This window comes from Candida pseudojiufengensis, assembly GCF_024610245.1.
Source record: "Candida pseudojiufengensis strain CBS 10847 chromosome Unknown scaffold4, whole genome shotgun sequence".
Classification (NCBI taxonomy): Eukaryota; Fungi; Ascomycota; class Pichiomycetes; order Serinales; family Debaryomycetaceae; genus Lodderomyces; species Lodderomyces pseudojiufengensis.
In genome coordinates, this window is record NW_026261529.1 from 242,242 (window position 1) to 266,822 (window position 24,581).

The following is a 24,581-nucleotide window of genomic DNA, read 5'->3' on the forward strand; positions in this document are numbered from 1 at the left end:
ATACACAATTCAGGAGTTTCAATGGATGAATTCATCAAAATGGAATTGATATTAATTATTGTAATATATAACTACACTATCCAAACCAATGTACGAACCAATCAATTTTTTTGATTCATGATCCCATTTCAAATCACACAAACCTATGGAAGCTTTATTTCGCTGTTCCTTATCATCAATTTTAACTCTTGCATCAGGATCGTATACAGCTAAGCATTCGATGTAAGATTTATCTTGTAGTTTGTAATTTTCGAAATCTAAATTCCAGATTGATATTTTTCCATAATCATCACCTATAGCCAATAACTTTCCATTTGGTGAAACAGATGAAATAAAAACCAACATGTCTCTGTCTTGATCAAACACGGGGTTTTTAAATAATTCACATGAATTACAATTCTCACCAGTTTCTGCATCCCAAACATTTAACACTCCTTCCATCGATGTTGACAATAAGTAATTTTTATTTTCTATTGGTAACCAATTTAATTCAATTATTGGTGAAGCATGTACTTTCACCAGCTCCGTTTTTACATTTAAATCCAAACTTGGTTGAGTTGAAGAACTATTCCATATTCGAATTTGATAATCAAAATCTGAACAAGTAGCTAGAAGTTTTGACACAGGATTTAATTTCATTATGGTGATTGTATTCAGATGTCCAACTAATGCTCCAATATATTGAAAGTCAAAGACTTTCCCAGATGGTGCCTTTTTAATATCATATAATTTTATATCGTGTGTGGAAGAAGAACTTATTGCAAATTTATCATCGCTAAGCCAGCAAGCTGTCAGAATTGAATTTGCGTCATTATGATCTTCATTTTTTATTCGCTGTACTAATGATAACGTGAGTCCATCCCATATTGTTACTTGATTTTCACTATCTATTGTAACCACGAATTTCCCCAGTTGACTCCATAGTATATTTGTTATTACATTAGATTTGACTTGATTAAACTCTTCCATAGTATTTGCAATATTTTTCAATCTTCCATCTGGTGACCAAGCTCTAATTTCTCCAAATGCTCCTGAAGTTATTAATAAATTACCTAGTGGTGACCAAGATACATAATTTATCTCATTTTTGATATTTAGTAGGCTTGGGTGACTTATTTCGACTGACTCAATAAGATTTCCATCTTTTACTGCTGTTACTATTGCATTTCCATTCGATTTACCATATGCAAATGCTTCACTGGATGGATGCCAATCACAAGATAGACTGGAAGGAAACTTTATTTCTGGAATAATATTTTTCACTTCAGAAGGTTCTTCCATAGGTGTATCCTCTTGTATGTCGACATTTTTATCCTGGTCGTTGTCTTTAATTTGGTCTACACCATTTTCTTTGATAATATGATACTTTAGATTCGTATCTTCTAGTTCTTTTTGCACCAATGCTCCTAGTAGAGAGTATTGATCGTCACTTTTTGCTTCCGTTTCAGCTATGGTATATAGTATGCCTTTTTGTATTAGATCTATTAGACATCCAACTTCAATCCTATTTATTATTTCGTCATTTGAATTTCTTTCGTAGCTCAGACAATCCGACTGTCGATCAAATGCATAAGCTGTGAGATCATATCCTGTTTCTTGAAGATATCGCCATATTAGGTAATTCACTTCTTTACTTGTTAGTGACATGTGACTGAGTATTATTTTGTGAAGCGAATGAATAAAAGTTGATTGTTGTAAGTAAGTTATGACTTAAATTTCAAATGTTTCATGTTTTCATTTATTTTTTTTTTTTTTGCTGCTGGTTCAGTTTATCAAAATGCAAGAGACAGCCATATTTAAATCGGTGAACACTATTTTTGTCGTTGATTAATATTGTTGACTGTGTCTATCTGAATTCAACTCATAAACACAAATATGTCGAACTTTTCTTTTTATGCAAAATATATCTTGGTTTAAGTTTAAGATTTGTATTATCTTCAATATCATGAAACGATTACTATATTAACCAATTCAAAAAATTCTGGCTACCAATTCTCAAAAATTCATCCGATTTTAATCTCCAGTTAACATCGAATTAATTTCCACTTTTGAAGATCAATTGCATGGGATCAACGAAATGGAAAAACTAAGAAATAGAAAAAGCAGAGCAGGATGGCAGAATAAATCAGAAGCTGTTAACCCGTATGCGAATGCGAACTTAAATCTCGATAGAGTTGAAACAAATCGAACTTACACGAATTACAATAATCAACACCAACAGAACCAATTGAATCCAAATCATATATACTCCAATAATGCTCACAATAATAGTAACAACAATCTACTAAGAGTTCCAACTTCCGATCCCTCGAGACATAATAGAAGATATAGTATTCACCAAGCAGCTCAACAACAACATAGGAAATATTCAGCTGGTGAACATCAAAAATTTGATGCAACTGGTGCTCCACCTTTACCCCGATTAGAATCAAACAAACCGACGACGATTGAGCAGAAAATAATTAATGAATTGGGGCAAGGATCAGCTGCAGAAGTAGATGATTATTACAAATCTTTAGTCAAGCAGAAACAGTTAATTGATAGAGATATAAAACAGAATATAAACCAGAATCAAAAAAATATCCTAGAATTGACGAATGATTTGAAAGACACTCAAGATGAATTAGATAGTATGAGAGCAACTACCAAAGATCTTTTTGAACTTTTTGACGAAGTTAAAGATATTGCTGAAAGAAGACTAAGTCTGGAATATGATGCACCACAACAACAATATCAGCAACAACAGCAACAACAGTCAAATCAAAATCGACAACAAAATAATAAAGATAGATCGTCCGTTTTAGTTCTAGAAAAAATGTGGGCAAAAGAGTTACAATCACTTTTCAAACATGTTGATGGAGCTTCCAAATTCATTCAACCTATACCCGGGAGACACGTATTAGCAGAAAGTGGACGATGGCATGAAGTTAATCCAGGAACATGGAAGCCTAAGAATGCTGGCCATTTGTTTGTGCTAAATGACATGCTCCTAATTGCGTCAAAGAGACTTGTTGATTCAACAGGTGGGAAATCAAATAGATTACATGCCATTCAATGTTTTCCATTAACTCAAGTAAGTTTGAATCAAATCAAACCACCAAAAGATGATACACTTTATTTCATTAATATCAAGACAAAATCTTTAAATTATGTTTATCTGACTGATAGATATGATCATTTAATTAAAGTTACAGAAGCATTTAATAAGGGTAAAAATGAAATGATGCATAATCAAAGACTTATAAATGATTCAGGATCAAATGAGCATTCAAATGAAACAAAAGATGAGAAAAGACAATTAAGAGAAAGTATTAGAAATTCTGGTTCACACGAAGATGAGAAACGTGTCAGTGGAAGCGGAGCTGGTGGTCATAAAAGAAGTTCAAGTGAATTTTTATTGCATGACATTAGTGCTAAAGTCCATTCTAGAAATAAATCACATGATTTTGGTAAAAATGTGTCAGTAAATGGTAAGTCACAATTTTTTAACGAAATAAAACAATTAGAAGACAAACTTGACGAAGTTGATATTAATATATCACATAATGAGATATCAGACGCGGTAAATTTATTAATTCATATTGAACAGAAACTCAACAAAATTGAAAAATATATTAAACATTTAGACCTGGATGAGACTTTATTACTTGATGTTTCTAAACTAAAAATATTCAACAGGAAAGAAGAAATAATCAAAAATTTACTATTTGATTTACAAAATAATATTTTTAAATTAAAGTTAGATGAAATAGAATTGATTTTGATTTTGTTTGAAAAATTGGATCAATTGGAAACAGGTATTCAATCATACCTTGAATCAACATCTTTATATTTATCGAAAACAATATCAAAATTAATAGTTGGATTACAAGGTAGCACAAAGGTAGATGTCATTAATTATTTATCTAATTTAATGGTTATTAATGTCTCGATCGTTAAAAGGACAATACTCGCATACACAACAAAGATAGAAAAGATTTTGAAACAAAGTAATATAAGTCACATTGATTCGTCAGGATTAATCGATTGGTGCACAGAAGAATTTCAAAAATTGTTCAAACAAGTTAGGAAACATTTATATGGCACTTTATTAATTTTTAATGGTTCAGAGTATCAAATTAAAGACGAAATGCTATACGATGAATTTAAAAGAATGTTAAATTTACAATTGGAAGAATTGAAATCAATCGGATTGAACGTCGATTATATCTTTGCACCAATAATAAACTTAAAATAATAATATAAAAATATTTATCTATAACTTGTCATATAATTTCATTAAATCGTAATGCTCTCTAAAATATCCACCTCTTTTCTTTAGATAAACCAAAATTAACGAAGCAACAGTTAATATCCCAGTCAATATACTAAATAAAATCCCAGCTCCAATTGCTTTAAGTAATGGTTCAACAATAAATGTGGCTATAGCAGCTAATATTTGACGAATTAAATTATTCAATGCAACTCCAGTTGCACCTTTACCAGGTAATGTATCAACTAAATAAGTTACTGTTGCTCCAATAACTAACATGGAAGCAAATCCACAAAGTGATGTTCCTATTAATGGTACAACCCAAAATTCTCCATATTTAATTGTCCAACCAAAAATTAGACAAGCCATTGGATATAAAATTACAGCTACTACTATATTCCAAGAAATACGAGATTCTGGAACTAATTCACCATGTTTTTCTGCATATTTATTTAATAATCTATCATTCCATCTTCCTCCTATAATTGATGCTGCTAAATATGTAACAGAATTAGGTATATACATTAATCCTACTATGATTTGTGAAAAGTTATAAGGTGATCTAGCGTATTGATATGATATAGTCATGTTAAAAAAATAAATCACTGCAAATGATATACCTGAATACATTATAACTAATATTACTGGGGGATGTTTTAATAAAATAGTTGAATGTAATGGTCTTATGATTAAATCATAAGAATTAGTCTTGAAATTAGACCATTTAGATTCTTGTTGTGGTAATGATATTTTTGAAGTTGCATTTCGAATTTCTCCATTTACGTAATTTTGTTGTAATCGACGAGAATAAGTTGATTTATTGGTTGATAATCTTGATAATGTGGGCATGACTGGATCAACGATTGGTCCTTCATCGTCACCATCTTCCATATATGAGTTTACTGATCTAGCGCTTGATCTACGACTCAAATTAGTTGCAACTCTTTGTAATGTTTCATCATTTAATGCTTGTGGTGGTTCATGTGGTTGATCACTAGAATCGCTATCGAATTTTTCCTTCTCGTCTTGTTGTTGTTGCATTAAATTTCTGATAGCATTCATATTATCTGCTTTTCTTAACGTCTCAGGTAATAAGAAAGTCATTAGTATTAAATTACAAGCAGCAAAAATCATCAATAACCATTGTGTTGCTCTCCAACCCCATGCTTGTGATACCGCCCCACCTAAAATGGGAGCTAAAAAGGGACCCATTAAAGGTCCTAAATAATACCAACCCATAGCCTTACCTCTTTCTTGTGGTGCATATAAATCAGCAATTGTTCCCGCTCCAACAGCTTGAACTGAAGCTGATGAACCACCCTGTAATACTCTCAAGACAATTAATGCAGAGATGTTTGGAGCTAATGCAGTTCCTATTGAAAAACCGACAAATAAAATAAAACTTATTATATAAACTGATCTTCTTCCATATTTTTCACTAAATGATGACCACCAAAGAGGGAAAATTCCTAATGCTAAAAGATATATACCAACTGATACATTAACTTCGGAACCTGTCGTGTGCAATTTTTCAGTTATATCATCAAGAGCAGGTAACATGATTGATGTTCCCATTGGTCCAGTAATTGATGCAAATGCTATTATAAAAACAATTAAAAATTTGATTTTTGAAGGATAGTCTCTGGCATCATGATATTCAGGAACAAAAACGATTGATGCAAATAAGCCCCTTTTATCTGCTCTTGGAACTCTTAAAGTTTTTCTTGATGTAGTTTGAGTTAATCTTGATTGTTGCTTTTTTAAATTTTCTTGTTCTTGTTGGCGTTGTAAATTTTCAAATGACGTTATACTTCTCTCCAAATCTGCTAATGGTCCTAAAATCTGATGCTGATAGTCATTATTATCTGTGCCAGATTCATTACTATGTTGTATGGGATTTACCTGATGCTTATGTTGCTGCGAAGATTCGGAGTCTGATGATGCTAGTGACGTATTATCTGGAATATCCGGTGGTTCGTTGATATTATCAATAATTATAGGTGGGTCAATACCATGATGTTGATGATGATGGTGATTATTGTTATTATTATTTGACATTTGATATAAGGATTAATGCAACTTCGTATATATTTATTGAAACTGACATAAATTGATAAACTTGCAAAGACTCAGGGCAATTTGATTTGAATAATTGAATATTAATGATGTTTTTGGAGGATCTTGTGATGTTATGGCCATTAAAGTTGATCGTCACTGAGAAAGTGGTGGGGTACAGATCTTTCAAATATAGTAATCTCTTACTTAAGTTGACTTTGTGCTTTGAAATTTGAAAATTAATAAAAATCCAAGATCAAATATTATAATTTAATTTGATTGACAAAATTTCACTGGAAGTATCAAGATCTATATAATATTCTTTGATTTATGAAATGGATTTATGAAGTCAAAGTATTAACAATATAATTTGTGAATAGATTTGAAACAATAAGATGTAATATTCATGAATTGTGTAGTGTAAAATATACTAAAATCGGTGTTATAAAACTTAATCTTCATAAATCCGATTACTAATTTAGTTGGAAAAAAAGATTAATTTGCAACCATGAAGATCTAAGCGCAATTTTGTAAATAGCACATGATTTTAATCAGAAAGAGTTGGAAACAACATAGTTTTGAAGTAACCGGAGTTTGCTGAAAGAAGAAACCTTATCACCAAATCCTGTAATTCATTTAGTTTAGCTGAAGCAAATATATGTATAATCCTCATTATTAAATTTATACATCTTTAATTTGAATTTGCTCAGATACACACATGTTTAGATTTCGCCTATAACTGTTAATAAAAGATATGAAACAACAAGATTGTAACTGAAAATTGATGCATATAAATTTAAAAGCTCTGTTTGATATGGTTTACGAGCAGGTTCTATTGCGGATTTATGTATAATTTATTTTGCAATTCAGGTAAAGTCAAAAGTTAATGGTAATCAAATGCAAACGAAGTTTTTACTCGATACAACCTTACTCAAATAAAATTAGATATTGTTAGCATTTCTGATAACGATGCTATATAGCGTAAAAACACAAAGAAGTAGTTAATAAGGATCGTCCTAGATATTATGTTCAATGTAATATTAGAAACATTTATATAACCGATTGAGGTTGACCACATTCATCGCCTCATTCCTTTGATTATTTACCGATTTGGTCTGTTATAGATAATATAAGCTCAAGCAGTGGCATTGCGGTATTAATTATTTGACGAAGCAAAAGGAGGCTTAAATGAAAACTCCATTAGAATTGAAAATTTTAAGTATAATTTGAAACTAAAGACCGCGTCGTGCCATGCAATGAAAAGTTTGACGGTTTTAACTCATACTATTGTGTTTTAAGATCCAGATTAATCAAAGCGGAGTTATCTTTGTCTACTTACTTTCGATTATACCAAAATGTTTCAAATTCAACTCTATATTTAAAATTCAAAAAGAGATTGCATGTCCACGTAATTAAATGCTTCAGAACCCTATAGAGATACTTGAACAACATTTATGAAAAAAATAAAATACTCTATTATTGATTGATTATACATTGATCATTCTTTCTATGTTACTATGTCTATGTAATATTTGACCTAAAAAAAAATCCAACAAAAAAATAATAATGATTCTATTAAGTTAAATTGTTACTATTAATAATAATACACAATATTATTTTGCCTTTAATATCACACTCCAAAAGTACTCATTTCTATTATTAATAAATAGAAGAATAATTCAGTATTGAAAATAATAGTGATTAAACACATTCAACTCATATTAAATGCTTTGATCTAATCAATTTGTATCATATTATTTTTAATACAAAGTTCAGAATCAATCACAACTACAAACATTGAGAAATCTCGACCATAATCAAGAGAAAACATAACCAATCAATATTATTAGAGCAAATAAGTGAATTCAACTCAAAATAAGTCTTGATATCACATGAGGATTTAAAAAGAAAATGAGTTTTAGACATCTTTTACCAGTTATAATTATTAGAACAGCACTAATTATACCATTCTTTATTTTAGGATGTTTGTCAATTGTATTTACTCAATGGACTGGATTAATCATATTTAAGAATACATCGGCATACAAGGAAGCATTAATAAATAAAACTAAAACTCATTTTTTGATTTTAATTGGTTGGATAACATCAATTGTTAATCCAAGTAAAGTAGCCATTACATTAGATATTAATTCTATCCCTAATGCTCAACAATTCAAAGTGGATGATTCAAATAATTTACATACTATGTTCCAACCAAATTCAATATTGATATCAAATCATCAAATATATACTGATTGGTTATTTCTTTGGTTTTTAACTTATACTTCCAAAATGAGTGATTTTGTATTCATTATATTAAAAGATTTATCTAAGATACCAGTATTAGGATATGGAATGAAAAATTTTAACTTTTTATTTCTTTCTAGAAAATGGGAAAAAGATAAAATTATTTTAACTAATCAATTATTGAAAATAGATGCAAATGGTAGAGGTAAAGGACCTGCAAATGGATTTAAATTAATTGATTCAACTGAAAAGAATTATAAAAAATGGCCACAAGGTAACGATTCTTCAAAAATTTGGCCATATGAATTACTTTTATTTCCTGAAGGTACTGTTCCATCAGATAGAACAACTAAAAAATCAGCAGAATATGTATTATCAAAAGGTTATCCACCTTTAAAACATGTATTATTGCCAAGAGTTAGAGGTTTATATTTAGCATTACAAAAATTAAGGGGATCACTTGAAATTGTTTATGATATAACAACTGCATATTCAGGATTAAAAGAAGATGAATATGGTGAAATACTTTTTTCATTGAAACGTTTTTATATAAAAGGTTATGGTCCACCTGTAATAAATTATTATATTAAAGGTTTTAAAATTGATGATATCCCATTAGGAGATGAAATTGTTGATGATATAGATGATGCAAGTCCTGAAACTTTACAAAAGTTTGAAGAATGGTTATTAGAAATATGGTATGAAAAAGATAAATTAATGAATAATTTTTATAAAACAGGTAAATGGGGAGTAGATTCATCTAATTCAAAATTAATAGTTGGAGATTTTAAAATGAGAAATTCATTTGAAATATTTAAGCCATTTTTGGTTGTTTTAAGTGCTATTTTAATAATTTATTCTATAATAAGAATAATTCTTAGCTTAATTTAATAGATCCTATAATAAATTGTTCTAGACTAAATGTTTAAAATTGTTTCAAAAAAGATTATGTATGATTCTTGATTTTGGACTCGCTATTTTGTTCTAGGCATTATTAAAATACAGTCATATTAAGCGTTATAAATAGACTTAAAAAATATTTGTTTCATGAAACGATATGTTTCAGAATTTTCATGCATCTTTTTTGTGTAATGTTTTATGTTTCCATAATTTACAGAATTTCTTAACAACAACATGTTTCAAAATTTTAAGGAACGTTATTTAACAAGAAACAGTATATATATTACATTAAGTCTAACATTTTTAATACAAAATTTTTGTTAAGTATCTAATCTAATTAATTCCATCAACATGACATTTGTTATATCAAAATCAATCATTCTTTTAACAATAATCCTTCAATTTATAGCAACTGCATTATTAGCTTTCCTATTATTAAGTTGCATAGATACTTCATCAAACTATTCAAATGTTTATTTAATTGATTATAAATTTAATTCATCATCATCTTTATATCAACATTTAACAATAAAATCAAATTCAACCACATTAAATGATTTAGATGATATTTCAATTAAAGTAGGTTATTTAGGTGTTTGTTTATCAATAAAAGATGATTTAAAATGTACTACATACAAGACACTTAATTCAATACCTTCATATACTTTAAATTTTTTATCAAATCAATTTAATTTATTACAAATTGCTCAAACTTTTGAAACAATTATTCATCCTCATTTATTAATGTCATGTATATTTTTAACATTAGCATGTTTATTAATATTATGTTATATATTACTTCCATTACCAGGTAGGATAATTATGAATAAAATTGGATTATTTATTAGTTTTATAAATTTAATGTTATGGGGACTTGGTTCAATGTTACAAGTTCAACTGTGTAAAACTGCTATAAATTTATTAAGTGATTCAAGTTTTGGATTAATTCTGAGTAAAATTGGTACAAGAGCTGAAATTATGACTTGGATTGCTTTTAGTTTTAATTTTGTTGTCTTTTTGTGTATGTTGTTGCTGAATTGGATTGATTTTAGAGCTAGGAAAGTAGTTACATCTATGGGTAAAGTTTAGGATCTTGAGAGTTTATTAATTAGATTTTTTTATTCTTAATAATAGTAATTTTGTTTCAAGTTTATAGTGAGATTATAGCGTTATATCATAAACATTTGTTAAGTTTTACAAAGAATGTTTTTACAATCATTGATATAAAATTCATAATAAAGCACTTCTACTGCTATATACGTTTTCTTCATGTCTATTCTATGGGTGATAGAATTTGATATATTGTATGCTAAACTAATAATACAATATATGATTTCTGTGCAAATCATGTGATAATCACATGACTTTTGAAAAATTTGGTAAATTCAATTTCCTCTAAAATCTATTTTATGTATGTTTTTAAATATTTGGCTGTAAACAAAGTAATATTGAACCAATTTATTCAAAACAACGACAAGTAAGACATTTCAGACCCGATTTTTGACAAAAGGGGACATCATAGACTTACATAAAAATGTCTTACATTGCACAACTAGACACATTTGTGTCAAGGCTCAATGATAGTGGTGACGATTATACCACCAAACATTCAATATTATCAGAATTATTAGATACAATAGAGTCATTTAATGGAGCAGCAGAATATGAATATTTCCTTAAGAATCTTATACCTAAATTTATCAAAGAACTCGAGGAAGTACCAATTTCATTCAATTCAACTAATCCTGAACATAAATTAAGAAATAGTATATTAGAAATTATACATAGATCCATTATGAATGAAACTTTTCAACCTTTTGCAGAACAAATTTTAAATGCCTTGACCAAAATATTAGTAGAGGAGAATGAAGATAATGGAGTTTTATGTATGAAAATTATAACAAGTTTACATAAAACTTACAAGGCAAACTTGTCTGAAAAAGTACAACCTTTTATTGAAGTAATGGAACAAATTTATGACAATATGGATAAAACAGTTCAGGAAGTATTTGTCGATGAATCAACTATAGATAATGATAATAAAGAAATGTCACCATTTAATGAAGAAGGTCCATCTAAAACCTTAAGAAGAGCCATGTTTTCATTTAAAACATTAGCTGAATGTCCAATTACTATGGTTTCATTATATTCGTCTTATAAGTCATTAGCAGCAACTTCAATACCACAATTTTTACCAAAAATTATTCACATTTTACAACTACAAGTCAAACAACAACAGCAATATCATGAAGAATCAGATAATAACATTGTAACTTCGGTTTCTCCTAATGTTCAAAATAGACAAGCATATAGTGATTTCATATTGGGACAAGTAAAAGCAGCATCATTTTTAGCTTATGTATTTATTAGAGGATATGCAAGTCAATTTATGAAACCTGAAGAAAGTCAATGTATCCCTGATGTAATACTTCGATTATTACAAGATTGCCCTGCTGAATTATCAGTTGCAAGAAAGGAATTACTTCATGCTACAAGACACATATTATCTACACCTTTTAGAACTCAATTTATTCCTAAATTAGAACTATTATTCGATGAGAAAATTTTAATTGGCGATGGTTTAACTTCATATGAAACATTGAGACCTTTAGCTTATTCAACTGTTGCAGATTTTATACATAATGTAAGGAATGAATTAACTTCACCACAAATATGGTCAACTGTTAATATATATTGTGGATTATTAAAAGATGATTCATTAGCTCTCACAGTTCAAATAATGAGTGCAAAATTATTATTAAATTTAGTTGAAAAAATTATGAAATTACCAAATAAATTAGAAGGTAGACAATTATTTTTAATTATAATTGACTCATATGCAAAGAGATTTGAAAGTTTGAATCGTAAGTATGATTTTATTATTGCCAAACATAATGAATATGAAAAAAAGAAATTAATGAAAGAGAAAGAATCAAAAAAGGCCGTACAAAGATATTCGTCTAAAAAGGACCCAATTGAACAAGAAGAGAAAGCTGATGAAACCAATGGTGAAATGGAAATTGATAAAGAAGAAGCTAAGGAAGATGCTGATCCTCAAGTTGATAAGGATTTAGGATTAAACGTGTTCAACATAGACTCATATTCTCCAATTGCCACTGTTCCTGTTGCAAGTAATACGGATGTATTAAAAGATGCAAGATATCTTTTCAGAACTTTAATGACATTTTTAAAATCAGTTATATTTGGATTGAAAAATTGTAATCCACCAGTTCCACCACAACCTCAACCAGACCAGCAACAACAACAAGTTAATTATGATAAATGGAATGACTCTGCAAAATTAATATCAGTAGAAGAAGTCAATATTTTAAGAGCATTATTTAGAGGTGGTATCAGTTGTCTACGATTTTTTTCAGTATCTAAACCTAAATTACCTGTCAATCAAAAAACTTATGATTTTTCAACTGGTGGACCTAATTTACCAATCACATCATCCAAAGATGAAAAAGATTTAATGGAAATATTTGCTACTATTTTTATTCATATTGATCCAGCTTCATTTAATGAAATTGTTAGTTCGGAATTACCATTTTTATTTGAATCAATGTTGGATAATGCTGCATTATTACATTTGCCACAATTTTTTTTAGCTAGTGAAGTAACTTCTGCAAATTTTTCAAGTATTTTAATTTCATTTTTGAAAAATAATTTGAATCAATTAGGAAATGCAGATTTAATAAAATCAAATATTTTAATACGGTTATTTAAATTATGTTTTATGTCAGTCAATCTTTTCCCAACTACAAATGAAGCTGTCTTATTACCTCATTTAAATCATCTCATACTTGAATCGTTAAGATTAGGAACAAAAGCTGAAGAACCTATAGTATATTCATATTTGGTAAGGATTTTATTTAGAAGTATAAGTGGTGGAAGATTTGAAAATTTGTATAAAGAAATCATGCCTATCTTACCGGTGCTATTAGAAAATTTGAATAAGATGATTGCTAATGCAAGAAGACCTTATGAGAGGGATATATATGTTGAATTATGCTTGACAGTTCCAGTTAGATTATCAGTTTTAGTACCTCATTTAAGTTATTTAACACGTCCTTTAGTTTATGCATTGAATGGTCCACAAGAATTGGTAAGTCAAGGTTTGCGTACTTTTGAATTATGTGTTGACAATTTGACAGCTGAATATTTTGATCCAATGATTGAACCAGTAGTAGACGATATAATGGCAGCATTATGGAAGCATTTAGAACCTGTTCCTTATCATCATCAACATAGTCATACAGCTATTAGAATTTTGGGTAAATTAGGTGGTAGAAATCATAAACAAATTAAGCCATGCGATAATTTACAAACCCAATCAGATGTTGATCAAGAAATTAAAGCCTTGGTACAAATATATGGACTTGATGATAAAGTTCCTGTTTCGATCACTCCTGGAGTTGAATCAGCAATTAAATTATTAGATGATCCTAGATTGAAAATACATTATAGAATTAGTGCATTCAAATATTTAACAAGTATATTGAAATTATTTATTAACACCAATCCAATTCCGGAAAATTTTAATCAGTATACAAAGGAAAGCGTTGAGTTTTTAAAGTCACAAGATAGAGAAATTGATATCAAATTGAACCCACTGGACATTAAAGATGTTGAAAAATTGGATCGCCAGCAACAATTATTTGCAAAGTTACTTGAAAAGTTATTCTTTTCAGTATCAATTCCAGAATTAAAGGATGAAGCAATTGATTTAATAGATGGTTTGACAACACATTTTACATTGATTCATTTAACTACTTCAGTCATTGAAAAAATTAAGAAGGAAAGAAAATTTTCGGTTCTGGATAATGAAGGAAAAGCATATATTAGTGAAAACGCGTTTTTAAGTGCTATTACTTACGCTTTGAGCTTTTGGGATAAAGATGTTCGTCAAAAAGGTATTGATACCATCAAAAAAATTTATGATACTACAGTGATTTTGTTTGGATCCGAAGAAAGTGCATTGCATTCATTAATTTTTAGATCAATGTTTTATAAATTTACACATTGCTGTTATAATGAATATTATCATACTAAATTAGGTGGTGTTATTGGTTTAAAAACAATGTTTCATGATTTAGGAATAGCTCCAACTTGGTTTTACAAAAGACAATTTGAGTTAGCTAGAGCTATATTTTTCATTCTTAGAGATACACCAGAAACTGCCCCATTTGAAATTCGTGAATCTGCAAAAATTTTATTGCTTGATCTTTTAAAAACTTGTAATAAAGATTTGACTAAAGAAACAGTATTAGAAAAACCATTTCAAACTTTGGTGGGTGCTTTAGTTTATGATTTAGCTAGTCCAACACCAATGGTAAGAGAAGTTGCTCAAGAATGTTTAAAAGTATTATCAGATGTTACGTCAGTACCTATTGCTCAAATCATTGATCCATGCAAACATTTATTATTAACTCCAATTTTTGGTAAACCATTAAGAGCTTTACCATTTCCTATGCAAATTGGTAATATAGATGCAATTACATTTTGTTTGGCATTACCAGATACATTTTTAAGTTTCAACGAAGAATTAAATAGGTTGCTTTTGGAAGCTTTAGCATTAGTTGATGCGGATGATGATTCTTTAGCAAATGTTCATCGTTTAAGTGAGTACAGAACTTCAAAGCAATTGATTGAACTTCGTGTAGTATGTATTAAAATACTATCACTAGCTTTATCTAAACCAGATTTTTCAATAGGAACATTAGCTGAAGCAAGAATTAGAATTTTGGGTGTATTTTTTAAGGCATTATGTAATAAATCTACTGAAATTATTAATGCTGCTCATCAAGGTTTAGCTTCAAGTTTACAAGAGAATGCAAAATTACCAAAGGAATTATTACAAAATGGTTTACGTCCAATGTTGATGAATTTATCTGATCACAAAAAATTAACTGTTTCAGGTTTAGAAGCATTAGCTAGATTATTAGAACTTTTGATCTCATATTTTAGAGTTGAAATTGGTAGAAAATTATTGGATCATTTGATGGCTTGGGCTCAAATTAATACATTAAGGCAAATTGCAGGTCAAAATCTTGATAATAATCACACTGTACAAATAGTTATGGCTATTTTAAATATATTTCACTTGTTACCTGCTAAAGCTTATACATTCATGGAAGAAATAATTAACACTCTCCAATACTTGGAAGGGCATTTAGATCGTCATCAAAATTCTCCTTTTAGAAAACCAATATCAAAATTTCTTAATAGATTTGCTGAAAATTGTATTGAGTATTTGATCAAAAACTTCAAAAATCGAAAATTGGGGAATATGCTTGCATCAATCATTGGAATGGATGGTTGTGAAAATTTAAGAAAAGTAGCTGAAGAGAAGTTTCTGGTATTTATTGAAGAAATTGAAAACGAAACTGATCCTGAAATTAAAGTTGTCAAGTTTGCAAATCTTATTGATTTAACTGATGCAATTGCTAAACATGATAAAGAATGGTTTAATGGTCAAAAAAATTTGTTGCTAACTTTATCAAAATTTATTGAAGATGCTCATGAAATTAGTACTGCTCCAGTTTTATCAGCTGCTCATTTTCAAAATGATCAGGCCATTGTAAAATTGCAACATCTTGTTGTTGAATTTATTAAAATAAATGAAGGAGAAATTGATTTGGTGTTTACAGTGATTGACCGTCTTTCTAAGTTGAAATACAAGATTTCGAATGAGTTGGATGATTTCATCTTTAATGATATCGTCTCTTCTAACAATCTCGAGTTGAAAAAATCATATTTGAATAAAACTGTTGATTTCATTGGCGAATCAGAACCTTGTGAAAGATCAAAAATACTCCTTTTGAAAAAAATTTTCAATCCCATTTTTATTTTTGAGTCAGTAAAGAATGATGATATTTCAGATTTATTTGAAGGTGTTACATGGCTCAAAAAATTCGATGATATTGTTTGGAAATCTACGAATGACATTATTACAAGTCATACTTCTGGTGCTATTGATAGTTATAGGTATGCCCTTCTTGAAGTTACAGCATTACTATTGAAATTAGCACCTACTCAAATTAATGAATTACGTAAGGATATAATCAAATTCAGCTGGAATTATATTAAATTAGATGACAACATCACTAAACAGGTTGCTTATGTTACTACTTCATATTTTATTGCTGCATATGATACTCCAGGAAAATTAGCAACACAAGTATTTGTGGCCTTGTTGAGAACACATCAAACAGATTCCAGACACTTAGTTAGACAAGCATTAGATATTTTGGCACCAGTCATGTCTGATAGAATAAAAGATGTTGATTCATGGTTAAAATGGCCGCGTCGTATTATATCGGAGGATGGTTTTAATGTAACTCAAGTTTTAAATGTTTATCAATTCATCATTCAACATCCAGATTTATTCTTTGTTGCTAGAGAACATTTCATCTCAAATATTATTACTGCTATGGGAAAATTAACTATATTGGCAAATCCTGCAATTGAAAATCAAGTGTTGGCAATCGAATTAGCGGAATTGATCTTGTATTGGGAAAGAAAAGCTAAAGATTTGAAGAAAAATGAATCAGTTACGGAGCTGGAAAAGGATGTAAATGATATCGATATGGATACTGCTGAAAAAACTTTAAATGATGGTGTAGACTCTACTGAAAAGGATGGAAAAGATGACAAACAAATCAATGGAGACACATCAATGGAAAAATCTCAAGATAATTTTGAGTTGGTTAGTAAAGATTCTGAAAACCCTGGAGAAGTTCAAGATGAATTGAAAACTGAAGGTGATTTCACTACCTCGCCTGCTTACACAATACCATTTGGACAAAGAGAAGCTTGTGTTACATTTTTGATTAGATATGTTTGTATTAGTCCACAAAGAGCTTCTGAAAGTGAGTTAGGGCAAAAAGCATTGGGAATTTTATATGATTTATTGAGTCCTGAACATTGGCCAGAAGTCACTGTGAAATTGACTTTTTTCGAAAAATTTTTACTTTCAAATGATTTGAATTCAAATAACTTGTTGGGATATTGTTTAAATGCTTTAGAAGTTTTGGGTGTTGTCCTAGAATGGAAGCAACCTGATTGGATTGTTTCCAATTTGTCTTATTTGCAAAAATTATTAGAAAAATGTATAAAATCTGATAATCATGATATTCAAGAAATTTTACAAAGAGTTTTATGTACTATTTTGGGAGCAATCAATAAGCAAAAAAAAGCAGATGAAGAAGAAGAAGAAGAAGAGGATGTCAAGGAATTTATTAATTTATTAACTACATCTGTTTCTGAGGATTTAGGGGATATGCCATCTTTTGCTGCAGGAGTTACTTTATCATGGACTTTGGCTCAATATAGACCATCTGCATTAGATCCGTTATTGCCCATCATCATGAAAACTTTCAGTAAATTATGTAAGGATCACATCACCATTACACATCAAGGTACTCAATCTAAAGATAATACAAATGCTGAATTTGAAGCAAAAATGACAACTAAATTATTGGAAAAAATTTTGAATTTATGTTCCATGAGAATTTCGAATTTAGGAGATCAAAGACGTATTTTCTTATCATTACTAGCACAATTAATCGAAAGAAGTCTAGATAAAGAAACTCTTGAAAAAATAATAAAGATTGTCAAGAATTGGGTATTTTCAAAGACAGATTTATTTCCAACAACTAAAGAAAAAGCAGCTATATTATCTAAAATGATGGTGTTTGAAGTTAGAGGTGAGCCAACATTGTCTAAAGAGTTTTATCAAATAATTGTTGACATTTTTGAGGACGATTCATTTAGTTGTACTGAGTTGACTGTTCGGATGGAGCAACCATTTATGGTTGGTACAAGATCTACTGATGTTTTGATTAGAACTAAATTGATGTCGATTTTAAACAATAGTTTGGAAAAGGATATATCCAAAAGATTATATTATGTGATAAGAGAGCAAAATTGGGAGTATTTAGCAGACTATCCATGGTTGAATCAAGCATTGCAAATTATATTTGGATCATTTAATTTTGATAAAAAGATTGAATTCGTAGCTGATGAAAATAAATTAGCTCCTATTGAGACCATTGATCTTCCGAAATCATCGAACTACGATCAAATGGAGGTTGATTCAGATGAAAAATTAACGGATATGTTAAAAAATCACTCAGAATTTTTAAGCAAGATAAATGACTTAAAAGCTGGTGATGTATTTGAACCATTAATTGATATGTTTTACCAAAGTAGTGAATCCATCCATAAAACTTGGTCCACAATTTTTCCAATTGTTTTCAAGTCTATTCCACGTTCTGAACATTTAGATTTCACTAGATTTTTAGTCATATTATTATCTAAGGAATATCATACTCGTCAAATTGATATGAGACCAAATGTTATTCAATGTTTGTTAGAAGGTATCGCCAAATGTTATGATTTACAATTACCTCCATTCGCTGTTGAATGCTTAGCTGCAAATTATGATGCATGGTCTCAAGGTTTACAATTATTAGAAAAAATCAATGAAGAGTCGGTCAATGCTAACGCTGATGTACGTGAAGTTGTTCAGGATGCTTTAACTAAACTTTATGCCACTTTGAAAGAGGATGATATGTTTTATGGAATATGGCGTAGAAGAGCTAAATATACAGAAACTATTAGTGCATTATCTTATGAACAAATGGGTCTATGGGATAAAGCTCAACAATTGTATGAAACTGCACAAATTAAAGCTCGTAGTGGTGCATTACCTTATGGTGAATCTGAATATGCATTGTGGGAGGATCATTGGATTTTATGTTCAGAAAAACTTCAACATTGGGACATTTTAACTGATTTGGCAAGACACGAAGGATTTTCAGATTTATTATTAGAATGTGGTTGGAGGGTTGCTGATTGGTATAATGATAGAGAAACTTTAGATCAAACCGTTAAGAACGTAATGGATGTTTCAACTCCACGTCGACAAATTTTTGAAACATTTTTATGCTTACAAGGTTATGGACAAGAAAAAGAAACGTTACAGGATCTTTCAAAATTATGTGATGAAGGTATTCAATTAGCATTACGAAAGTGGCATGGATTACCCAAAAAATTTGCAAATGCTCATATTCCCTTATTACATACTTTCCAACAATATGTTGAATTTATGGAAGCTAGTCAAGTTTATGCAAGTTTAGTTAGTACAAATGCTCAGAACTTAGATGTAAAATCTCAAGAATTGAAAAGAGTATTACAGGTTTGGCGAGAGAGGTTGCCTAATATTTGGGATGATATCAATATATGGAATGATTTAGTAACATGGCGTCAACATGCATTTCAGGTCATCAACAAAGTTTATATGCCTTTTATTCCTGTACTTCAGCAATCAAGTTCTGGTAGTAATGCTAATTCATATGCTTATCGTGGATTTCATGAAATAGCTTGGGTCATTAATAGGTTTGCTCATGTAGCTAGAAAACATAATATGCCTGAAGTTTGTATTAAAGAGTTAACAAGAATTTATCAGTTACCTAACATTGAAATTCAAGAAGCATTTTTGAAATTAAAAGAGCAGGTCAAATGTCATTATCAGAATCCAAATGAGTTGAATACCGGTCTAGATGTTATTAGCAATACTAATTTAGTATATTTTGCAACCCAACAAAAAGCTGAATTTTTTACTTTGAAAGGAATGTTTTTAAATAAATTGAACCAAAAGGATGAAGCAAATAAAGCTTTTGCGACTTCTGTACAAATTGATTTAAATTTACCAAAAGCTTGGGCAGAGTGGGGTATGTTCAATGATAAAAGATTTAAAGAAAATCCTAATGATATGGTTTATGCAAATAATGCTATTAGTTGTTATTTACAGGCTGCTGGTTTATACAAGAATGGTAAAACTAGAAAATTGTTGGCAAGAATTTTATGGTTAATCAGTTTAGATGATGGTTCTGGTACATTAGCTCAAGCATTTGAGAATTTTAGAGGTGAAGTACCAGTTTGGTATTGGATTACATTTATACCGCAATTGTTGGCATCATTATCTCAAAGAGAAGCTAAATTGGCTAAACAAATTTTGGTAAGAATTGCAAAGAGTTATCCTCAAGCTTTGCATTTCCAATTGAGAACAACTCGTGAAGATTTTGCTGCTCAACAACGTCAAGCTATTGAAATGGCGCGTCAACAAGCTGCATCTGTGAACAATGCTGATGGAGGAAATGAACATGTAAATGGTCAACAATCACCACCACCTCAAATTACAATACCAAATTCTGTACGTTTACCATTGGAGCACGTCGAAGAAATTATGGCAATATTGAAAACAGCTTATCCCTTATTAGCTTTATCATTAGAATCATTAGTTGATCAAATAAATCAGCGATTTAAATGTACTGCAGATGAAGATGCTTATAGATTAGGTGTTGCTTTATTGAATGATGGTGTACAATATTTGAATAGATTAGGAAATCCAAAAGATGATGCTAAACTTCCACCCGTGACTGAAGCTAATATAACAAGGTTTGCAGAAACTGTTTTACCAAAACAAATCCGAGCTGAATTTGAACAAGATTTGGTATTCTCGAAACCTAATTTGGAAACTTACATTACAAAATTAAGAAAATGGAGAGACAGGTTGGAAGATAAATTGGATAGAAGATTTACAAAAGTTAATTTGGAGAATTTATGTCCTCACTTAAGTGAATTTCATCATCAAAAATTTGAAGAAATTGAAATCCCAGGTCAATACTTATTAAATAAAGATAGCAATAGTCATTTTGTTAAAATAGAGAGGTTTTTACCAACAATTGAATTGGATCGTGGTACAAATGCTTGTTACAAAAGATTAAGAATTAGAGGTCATGATGGTAGTTTGCATACTTTTGCTGTTCAATTCCCAGCTGCTCGTCATTGTAGAAGAGAAGAATCCGTTTTTCAATTATTTAGGATTTTCAATGATAATATTTCAAGAAAAGTTGAAACCAGAAGAAGAAATATTCAATTTACATTACCAATTGCTGTACCATTATCTCCACATATAAGAATTGTTAATGATGATACTAGGGATATAACCTTACAAAGAATATATGAAGATTTTTGCAGAAATAATGGCAAGAGTAGAGATGAACCATTTATATATACTGTTGAAAAATTAAGAGCAGCATTTGATCAAAGATTACCAAAACCTGATTTAGCAAGTATTAGAGTTGAAATATTAAGTGCAATTCAAACTTTATTAGTTCCATCAACTGTTTTGAAAAATTACTTTCTCAATCTTTATCCAAGTTTTGACAATTTTTGGTTATTTCGAAAACAATTCACATCACAATATGCATCTTTCATTTTCGCTACTTATATGATGTGTGTAAATGCTAGACAACCACAAAAGATTCATGTGAACAAAGGTTCTGGTAATGTTTGGACTTCAGATATGTTACCTTGCAAAATTCCTAATAGAAATGATTCAAACTCGAAACCTCAACCAGTATTTGTTAATGCTGAACAAGTTCCTTTTAGATTAACACCAAATATTCAAAAATTGATTGGAGAAAATGGTTTAGAAGGTATTTTAGCTGTTTATGTTTTATGTATTGCTCGAGCTTTATTAGAACCTGAATCTGATTTGGAACAATATTTGACCTTATTTGTTAGAGATGAGGTTATCAATTGGATTTCACAATCACCTGAAAATAATTTAAGAGAAGTTGTCAAATTGAACGTTGAAAGCATTATTAAAAGGGTGATGACAATGGGACACATATCTTCTGGTTTAGGGGTGGCTACTCAAAATGTTTTGGAATTAATATCACAGGCTGTAAATCCAAGAAACTTGGCTGCTGCTGATACTTTGTGGATGGCTTATTTATAGTGTTATGATATTGTCAAATTAAGAGTGTTTAAAGAAATTAATACATAAGAATTGATATTTTTTAAAGTATCCTACTTACTCTGAATCACCTTCGATCCTTTTCCTTTTATTGGATCCTTTTCGACGACCTCTGACTTTTTCAACACCATCGATTATCTCAAATATAATTTTTGTTCTAATGTTTTTAACAATTGCATGGCTCTTATCAGCATCCAGGACTAATTTAAGAAACACATTTTTCAACTCATTAGCACCTTTTGGTTCATGCAGATCAGTCACTTTCAATAAGATCAAATTGCGTAGGTTAACACAGTTGTCCAAGTATAAACACCTCAAGTCTTCGAATACATTCTCTGATAAGTCTAATGATATCAAACTTTGTGGAAAAGTTTGATTTGCTAACATCGCGTAATTAATTTCATCTTCCCTCAAGTCCAATTTTTCCAATTTATTCAAAATCTTAAATTCACCTTGGATTAAGTTCAATCTGGTACCGATGATTTTTAAGTAAACTAACAAATTTGGAAATGCATTAAGATCTAATGTTCGGACAGTCGAATTTTTAATACTTAATCTTTTCAAGTTTGTACATTCTTCTATTGATATTTGAGTTGGGAGTAAATTGAGTCTTTTTTCCATATCTGGTTTTCTTCTGTCAAATCGGTATAGAATTGAGTTGTGTAAATACAAATCTTCTAGTGCAGGTGTCTCAAAAGTCATAATATCATTCACCTCATCTTTGTTTTTTTTAACAAGCTTTCCCCGTGATTTACCACCAGATTTACCACCAGATTTACCACCAGATTTACCAATACTAGCATTATCATGAGTCAAAAGTTCAAAAGCGTCAAGTCTAGTATAGTCGTAGTTATGACCAAAGCGATTACATGTCAATTCCAATTCCCTCAATTCCTTAAGGTGATTCATGTTTGATCTAAAAACATTATTAGGCTTGTTACAAGTAAATATGATATGTTTCAGTTCAGGAAAAATTAAATCGCTTCCTATATTTGTTATAGTACAATCAGTAATTTCAATCTTGTACATAGTTTTCGGCAAAGATGATAAAACTTGCTTTAAATCAACACTTTCCATGTTTCTCAAAATAAAGCTATTGAGCGTTTGTAGTTTTAGAAGGCGTTCGATTTTCATGTTTTTCCATCGATCATCAATATGTAATACTTGTAGTTTTGGGGGTGGTTTGAAATTGTCACCTATTAAAAAAAATTTACCGTCATGAGAAAAATCTGATCTTTCGAATTGAGCATTAGTTCCTTCTTCCGCCGCTCTAAATATTTCAACAATTTTTTCGTCCGGTGTAGTGTTGATAATTTTTATAACTTCTAGTGTATTGGGAAAAGAACTTTTCATGACTTCAAAAAGTGCATCACTACGGTCCATTATCAAAGACCTTAAATTCGAATATTGTTTCATATCCCCTAAATCTGGTATGCGACATTTATTAAGCTTCAAGTTTTTGATAGATTTGGGTAATTGGATATAATCCAATGAGTCAAATCCATTAAGGTCACTTCCACAAAAAGATTCAAGATTAATCAAATCACTTAGATCAGGTCTAACATTCTTACCTTCAAGAATAAGTTTTAAATTTTTCAAAGAAGTTGGGAACATTACAGTAAACCGATTCAGAAAGACAGTAGTTAAAGACTCCAATTGACTTGTTTGAATTATATCCAAAAGTGTTTCGAGTTCTTTTTCATTATTCGAGGTGAGATACTTTGCAATAGAATCATAACTAGTTATATCAATCAGAACAATATTAACATTTTTGAAAATATTTTCAAGTTCCAGAACTTCATCGAAAGGTGTATGCAAAATTTCAAAATCAACATGACTATAGTCAATTAGTTTATTTTCTGAGCCTAATCCTTTAACATGTGATCTGGTTTGTCTCCTTTTTTTCAATGTATTCTTGTTTTCAACTTCAGGTAATTTAGCGTCAATCAATTTATTAATGTTTGCTGTGTCTCCAATGATTCTGTGAGGTTTGAAATTGTATTTCTTGTATAGTGTTTGCAATTTCTTTATAGATCCATCTCCTGAATTGTCATCTCCATTGAGCTTAAATTTAGAGTACCTCTCTTCTAAAGCATATTGTTGTAAAGCTGGTATTTTGAATAATTGTTCAATTTTCGAATTATCATTAATGTATTTGATGATAAGGGATAAAAGTTCTTTTGGTAAATTAAGATATATGTTCATTGTTGGGATAAAAAAGTAATGAGGATCAAAGGTGTAAGTAGATGTAATGTTGAATTTATAAGTTTGATTGCCATTCTCATTTTAAATTAA

General features: G+C 29.8%; 7 protein-coding genes across 7 annotated transcripts; 4 read left to right on the plus strand and 3 right to left on the minus strand. All coding sequences in view use genetic code 12, as the record gives it.

Moving 5' to 3' along the window:
* Positions 1 to 51: 51 nt before the first annotated feature.
* On the minus strand, positions 52 to 1,647 carry KGF55_002813 (uncharacterized protein; the record flags this gene model as incomplete). Its single annotated transcript, XM_051757538.1, has 1 exon — positions 52 to 1,647. One exon carries the CDS (start codon positions 1,645 to 1,647, stop codon positions 52 to 54), a length of 1,596 nt encoding a protein of 531 aa, XP_051614254.1.
* A 430-nt stretch (positions 1,648 to 2,077) lies between these two features.
* EXO84 (exocyst subunit) lies at positions 2,078 to 4,237 on the plus strand (the record flags this gene model as incomplete). Its single annotated transcript, XM_051757539.1, has 1 exon — positions 2,078 to 4,237. One exon carries the CDS (start codon positions 2,078 to 2,080, stop codon positions 4,235 to 4,237), a length of 2,160 nt encoding a protein of 719 aa, XP_051614255.1.
* Positions 4,238 to 4,255: 18 nt separating this feature from the next.
* QDR3 (Qdr3p) lies at positions 4,256 to 6,310 on the minus strand (the record flags this gene model as incomplete). Its single annotated transcript, XM_051757540.1, has 1 exon — positions 4,256 to 6,310. One exon carries the CDS (start codon positions 6,308 to 6,310, stop codon positions 4,256 to 4,258), a length of 2,055 nt encoding a protein of 684 aa, XP_051614256.1.
* A 1,908-nt stretch (positions 6,311 to 8,218) lies between these two features.
* Positions 8,219 to 9,445, plus strand: KGF55_002816 (putative acyltransferase; the record flags this gene model as incomplete). Its single annotated transcript, XM_051757541.1, has 1 exon — positions 8,219 to 9,445. The coding sequence occupies one exon, from the start codon at positions 8,219 to 8,221 to the stop codon at positions 9,443 to 9,445; it is 1,227 nt and encodes a 408-aa protein (XP_051614257.1).
* Positions 9,446 to 9,805: 360 nt separating this feature from the next.
* Positions 9,806 to 10,543, plus strand: FIG1 (Fig1p; the record flags this gene model as incomplete). The annotated part of the gene is made up of 1 exon (XM_051757543.1): positions 9,806 to 10,543. The coding sequence occupies one exon, from the start codon at positions 9,806 to 9,808 to the stop codon at positions 10,541 to 10,543; it is 738 nt and encodes a 245-aa protein (XP_051614258.1).
* Positions 10,544 to 10,988: 445 nt separating this feature from the next.
* On the plus strand, positions 10,989 to 22,268 carry TRA1 (histone acetyltransferase; the record flags this gene model as incomplete). The annotated part of the gene is made up of 1 exon (XM_051757544.1): positions 10,989 to 22,268. The coding sequence occupies one exon, from the start codon at positions 10,989 to 10,991 to the stop codon at positions 22,266 to 22,268; it is 11,280 nt and encodes a 3,759-aa protein (XP_051614259.1).
* A 75-nt stretch (positions 22,269 to 22,343) lies between these two features.
* Positions 22,344 to 24,491, minus strand: KGF55_002819 (uncharacterized protein; the record flags this gene model as incomplete). The annotated part of the gene is made up of 1 exon (XM_051757545.1): positions 22,344 to 24,491. The coding sequence occupies one exon, from the start codon at positions 24,489 to 24,491 to the stop codon at positions 22,344 to 22,346; it is 2,148 nt and encodes a 715-aa protein (XP_051614260.1).
* Between the last annotated feature and the right edge of the window lie 90 nt (positions 24,492 to 24,581).